Below are 6,280 nucleotides of genomic sequence, written 5' to 3'. Positions count from 1 at the left end.
TTAATTTTTTAATGTACAACTTTTTTTAGCAATGGACACCATGGTCTCTGGACTCTGAAAATTTTTACTTTTTCTGAGGAGCACCCAAATTTCATTTCTAAGTTGGAATACTGGGATACTGGTGTAGTCAGGTTCCTAAAGTGGCACATTTTCAGTGAAGCTCATAAACAAAAGCACCACATCTTCAGTGAAGCTGATAAAAAAAGGAGGAAAGGTGGGTTGACAGGTGGAACCTGGCAAGCTAAAATTATTTTGTTCATGCAGACTCTGACCACAGCCACATCTGCTGTTGAGACCTCTGTAAAGAGAGTGGAGAATGCAGCCATGCCTTAGCAGTACTTTATTGTGCACATTTACATGTTCTCTGAATTAGTGTATCATAGGCTCTTGAAATCATCACATTCATGTAGCAAATTCTTCAACAATAATACCCTTTCACTTTTCACCACAATATATACAGTTAATGCTGACCTGTGGTAAAAGCAAGTTACAGCACTGCAGAAATGGATATATAAATTATACACAGAACTTGTACATGAAGAGTTAATCAAATTGCATACTGTTAAATGGGAGAAAATTACAAGAAATATGGCTAAAACTTATAATGGGAAATTCAAAATATACTTTTGGTATATAAAATCATGTACAAGTAAAATTCCAGTGAAGTGCCTGTTTGTGGGTTTGTTTTTTTTTTTTTTGCTTGAAACTACCATGTAGTGGAACAGGTTATTGCATAACTTGCCTTGGCAGCAGGTGTAGGCTGCCAAGAACCACAGAAACTGTCCTCAAATAAGCTATTGCCTTTCTTAAATCCTTCTCTAAACCTTGTTTCCTTCTTCTCCTCGACTTGGCATCTACACGACTCTTTCTACTTCTATCCAGTAGTCCTTCATATTTTCTTCTACACTGACTCAGGCAGACTTCAGGTGACACAGTATAACCCTTACCAGACTCTTACCCTTTTCAACTATTGCACTTTCATCCCTGCAGACATACAAATCCCTTAGGCTGCTGCAACTTCAGTACTAACTGTTTTGTCCAGGCTGGACAAGCTCAGGGGGTTAGTAGGGGAACCTTTACATTCGTAGAGGTAACACCGGTGCTGTAGGCTGAATAATAAGAAAATAAAACACCAAGTGAAATATTGTGTAGGGACTTTGAGAAGTGTACAAATACTGTTGGTTTTGTTAGTTCTCTAGCTTGATTCTAAATGCAAATAATGCAAGATGCTAGACTAGGTAAAGCTTTTGTTGGGGTTGTCCAGACTAGGATTTAAGTGTTTAGCATGGTGCCACCTAAAATCCTAGCTTTCACCAAGCTTTGGTAACTACTTAATTATGCATGTAACAGGTGAAGATCTCATGTCTTAGAACCCAAGGAGTTGATCGGTAATGAGAACTCAACATTCACTGGTATTGAACAAAAATACCCAAAATCCCACCATGGGACAGTTGCTGTGGGGGGTTGGAGCAAACTGGACAGTGCATCTGCACCCTGCAAATGACACCTCTGAACATGAACACAAGAAAGCTCCTACCATAGAACTCTGACTCAAAACACTGCGTTAGACGAGAGTTGGCGCAACACTGTCGGTAGTGGAGGTATGGCTCTCCTCATCAGTGCTGGGTCACACAGAAACAATCCTCATTTACCAACTGCAGATCTTGGAAATTGTGGATGCTGTCCATTTAACAAGAGAAAGCACCATTAAAACTAAATATCATAGTTTTATTTCTCTGTGTGAAATGATCAAAAATGATGGCTCCAGTGTATGTTCTAAGTTTCCAGTTACCAGCATGGTACTGCACTGTCGTACAACTGAATTCAAGCAAGGGTTCGCTGTCGAGGTTTTATTCGTGGATATAACTGAAAAAACAAAATAACACTATTAGACTTTGCATGGTTAATACCAACTTACATTAATACCCAAATAATTTATTTGGTACTGATAAGAGGTACTGATTAGGCAGAAGTGGGTGAAGTGTTTTTTGGGGTGGGGTTTTTGTAAGCTCCAGCATGTTCTTAGGCAACCTCTGAAAAACAAGAGGCAGGACGAAAAGGGCTGATTTACTCCTGCCAATGGCAGAAACATGGCTGCTCTGAAAATGACGTGATGCATTTAGCTCAAGATCCAGAATAGACAAAGGATGCTTTTACGCAAGTACAAAAATTCCCTATTGAGCACTCAAGAGAGCCTATTTCCTGCTCTGCAAGGTTCTCTTACGCATTTTGTCCTCAGTAGCTCTCTACTTAGTCACCTTACATTCCTGGCCTCTCCTGACAAGTGTTCCATCTGTCTGAGAGTAGCATAAATGATGTGCTCACAGTTGTTATCTTCAAGGCTCTTTTCTGTTTTAAACTCACACATACCTATGTTCTTATCTTGTGTCAGGTATTAAAAACCTTCCCAAAGAACCTTCTGGGCTGAGGCTTCAAGCTGCCTAATAGAGCCACCACCCTTTCCATAAGGGCTCTATAGTTTAGCCAAGGGGGAGAAAAAGGTCTTATTAAAGATTAGAGCATAAACTATACTAAATATATTGCTATATTAATATACTAACTTGCCCAGTGAGAACCAGCACTAATCTCCTAACCAGAGGCCAGAGAGAATAAGGATAATTTGCTTTATAGCACTTTATAGTGCTGTGTCCTGATGGTGCGCAGAGGAATTCTGACCAAAGATCCATCTCGTGTTCCTTCTGCAGGTGCATGTGAAAAACAGGGAGAGGGTAAGTTAGAAAGAGCTTACCCCGAGGAGGTTTTTAGGCACATAGCCTTCCTTGTCGTTGAGGCGGGCCCACCACCACTCCGTTTCGTTGTCATCCTTGCGCCTCAGAATAGTGATGGCATCGCCCTCGTGGAATGACAGCTCGTCATTGTTCTGGGCTTCATAATCCCACAGAGCGTACACCACCCCTTTGTTCATCACTCCCAGCTTCTCCTGCACTCCTGTTAACAACACCAGATGGTAAAATAGCCTGTTTTTCCCCTCTGAGGTTTTTACTATAGATACAGTGGCCCAAATATTATTCTCTTGTTAATAACATTTCATGAACAGTTCCGTGATGAAATGCTGTCAGAAATTTACCTGCATGATAAAACCAAATCTTACAGAATAATTTAGAGCATGAGGTTCTTCTCTTTTATTATAGATGCAATGGAAACTGCTTCCTACAGCAGGCCTTGTACAGGGACACTTGAGGTTTTGGAACTCACACAATGTCAGCTATACAGAGCCTTAATGAAGCTTAAATCCTCTGATGGAAATAAAAGATTTGTCTGCTCCATCAAGGTGCTTTTCTTGCAAAATATCTCTTAGTAACTGAGCGCATTCTGTAAGTTAATTATTCATAAAGTATACTTCTTTGTGTGATCTGCTAGAAATTTGTGCATCTGGAAGTTGGAGCCTCTCTGTCAAAATACTTGACAACTCACTGTCACTGTCAAAACCTCCCTGTAGAAGCATTTCCTTGAAATAAAGCCAAATGAAAACTTTAAAAATCTTAACATTTGAAGGAGCCTGTAAAGTAATTCAAAAACCAGAAGGACTAATACCAATATCAATGTGAAAAGATGATTCTGATTTTAGCACTTTGAAAGCACAGGGACATGAGGGGCCATATCATCCAGTCTGGGCCCTAAGCAGATATTTCACAGAGGTCAGAGGGACAAATCAGGATGAAAGTTAGAAAAGCTAAAGAGTTGGTAAGGCAGTGTCACAGCTTACCATACAAAAATTGGGAACACTGAATATAACCTTCTTCCATCTCCTCACACTTGTCTGCAGCAGTTTCTATATCACTTATAGTTGAAGCAAAAATAGCTGCCCCAGATTCAACCAGTAGTTTACAGAGATGAACACTATTGCAAGAAGCTGCACAATGCAAGGGTGTCCTGAAATAAAGCAAAAAAAACGTACATGTGAAAAAATAAGCTTCCATGAATCCTAGCTTTTGTCTTGCCATGTAGGAGCCTTTCTATTTTAAAAGGTAATTGTTCTTTATAGTATGTGTATGCATTGTCCAAAACCTGTCAAGCAGCTGGGGTGGATTTTGGGATTTACCTGACTCCACTGAAGCCAAGCACTATAAAACAGGTGATAGCAAAACTAGTAATTTTCATAGCTTACAAAGCTGTTGGGTGTAAAGGGGTATTTTCTAATACAAGGAAATCTGAAAGGTCAAAAAAGGGTGAGGATTCACATCTCCCCCACCCCAAACATTTGAGGACTGCTACAGCTACCTATAAAGTGAGAGTCTTCAAGAACACCAACATCTGTGGTGGGATCTATGATGATGGAACTTAAGGAAATTGACTTTTGTCATTTGTTATTTACAGTTTAATTATTTCAGCATGTAAACAAGAAATGGTACTCTACCACTAATCAAAGCCAAACTGTAATCTAATTTATGGTTAAGTGTGCTTGCTTGGGAGCTGAACACACTGTAACCTTGCATGTGAGTTCATTTCTACCTAGAGCTTAGAGAATACTCATTTGCTGGGGATAAAGGAAAAGGAAATTGTTCCCAAAGCAGGTCTCAACAATGTTTTGAATGTGCATCTAAATGGTGCATCTAAATGGTGTTTCTCCCAGGTTTTAAAAAAATCCTGACACTTACCATCCATCACTGTCTGCTGCATTTACATTTACACCAAAATCGAGTAGGAACTTCACAATGTGGTGATGACCAGCACACACTGCATTATGCAAAGGTGTAATTCCTTCATCATTTGGCTTACTGGGATCATCAACCTGTTGAGAACATAAAATAGTTCAGCACTTTCTTTTTTCTAAATACTGAATGAGGTTGCCATTGTTTAAAAGCTCACCTCATATATAATTCGTTGTACCAGATCAAATTCTCCCTCCAAAGAAGCATCTAGGAGGAGAGCCAAGGGATTGAACTTCACTCTCAAACCATGGCCTGTTCTTTCTGAGTTGGGTTTCTTCAAGTTGGTACGTTTTGTCTGAGTAGAGATGAAGGTTGGGAGGCATCATTTCAGGTTGTGCAAGTATAAAAATGATTCACTTATGAATCTCATCTTCCTTAAACGATACTTAGAACTATGCAGTCATTTCTATTTAGAAGTCTCTAAATAAAAGGCTTGATACACTATTACATTTTATGCAGTTAAGAAAAAGCAAGCCAATATAATTTCAAAGCTACTAATTAAGGATAGTGAGTACAAGGAATGAAGTACTTAAGTCAATGTTTTAGGCATCATCATTTTAATTGTATCTAATATAAGCTGTGCATATTACTGGTGGATTATCTGAGACACTGTGAAAACTTTTGCTTAGCCTGGAAAGCACCCCACAATTAAGAGAGAGTCTGTACTTAGAGGAATCATTGCCTTGAATTAGCAGAAGTCTCTGCTGTAGGTCAGGCATGACAAGTTGAGAATTTTGTTTTAAGAATGACAAGTACAGAACATTAAGTTATTTTATGTGATATTCTGGCAGGTGCTATCAGAAGCAGCATTTTCAATATCTGAAGCACATTTAAATGTGTTTTGAGAATATTCTGAATCCCCTACATGTGTCCTTGTCACTTTCTGGCAAAAAAATAATCTATTATTAAATACAGCTTTTATAGAATGCTTTTAGTCTCTAGCTCTGTAAGATCTGTTTTCACTTATGGTCCTATATAGTATGGCTATTTTGGTTTGGAAAGTAAACCCTTCATAGTATGAATAATACTAGTTGCTAGCATATTCCATTCTCCCAGAAGTATCCAGGCCCATAAGCTCATGGAAAACCACACAAAGCCTTGTGCACACTGCAGTCACATTCTCAGAGGAATGTAAGGTTCCTACCTGAATCAAAAAATGGAAATGTACCTTGATTTCAAAGAGTGAGTGATATCACAACAAGAAAGAATAAAATCCAATTTTTTCTGTATTTTTCAGTTCTCCAAATGTAGTAGATTTTGGTAATGGCAAGTACTTAAAAGATTTTAGTGTAGCTGGAGGAGGGACTTTGGAAGAAATTCAAACTATGTGACAAGCCCATTAGAAGAACATTTCTGCTATCACAAACCAGCTGTGTTGCTGCTGGAGTTAGCTCTGGTCCATCTCTCTGCTGAGAGGGCAAAAGGAGTGCATTTTCCCCAGAAAAGCTACTTCAGGTTGCCTGCAAATTAAAAAGCTTCCCACTGACATAGCTTACCCTTAGTTTCCTACAAATAGTTATCTTTCAAAACCTGGACAAATTTTAAAAAATATAAATAATGGAATCTCAAATTCCAGAATTAGTTTTACAACAAGAACCTCCAAAAAG

The 6,280-nt window shown here is 38.8% G+C and overlaps 1 protein-coding gene across 4 annotated transcripts in view; it reads right to left on the bottom strand.

Annotated features, from left to right (window-relative positions):
- Window positions 1–325: 325 nt before the first annotated feature.
- Window positions 326–6,280, bottom strand: part of PPP1R13B (protein phosphatase 1 regulatory subunit 13B) — a 68,407-nt gene continuing 62,452 nt past the window's right edge. For all 4 annotated transcript variants that reach the window (XM_085061249.1, XM_085061251.1, XM_085061252.1 and 1 more), the window contains 5 exons: window positions 4,831–4,968; window positions 4,620–4,753; window positions 3,728–3,894; window positions 2,750–2,949; window positions 326–1,866 (listed from right to left, as the gene is read on the bottom strand). In XM_085061249.1, coding sequence (XP_084917375.1) covers window positions 1,825–1,866; window positions 2,750–2,949; window positions 3,728–3,894; window positions 4,620–4,753; window positions 4,831–4,968 — 681 coding nt within the window. In that variant the 3' untranslated portion in view covers window positions 326–1,824. The remainder of the gene's footprint in view (window positions 1,867–2,749; window positions 2,950–3,727; window positions 3,895–4,619; window positions 4,754–4,830; window positions 4,969–6,280) is intronic.

The sequence above is a fragment of the Lichenostomus cassidix genome, chromosome 5, assembly GCF_008360975.1.
Source record: "Lichenostomus cassidix isolate B80296 chromosome 5, HeHo_3.0, whole genome shotgun sequence".
NCBI classification, from domain to species: domain Eukaryota; kingdom Metazoa; phylum Chordata; class Aves; order Passeriformes; family Meliphagidae; genus Lichenostomus; species Lichenostomus cassidix.
The sequence above is the reverse complement of the archived record's forward strand: the minus strand, read 5'-3'. Positions and strand labels throughout refer to the sequence as shown.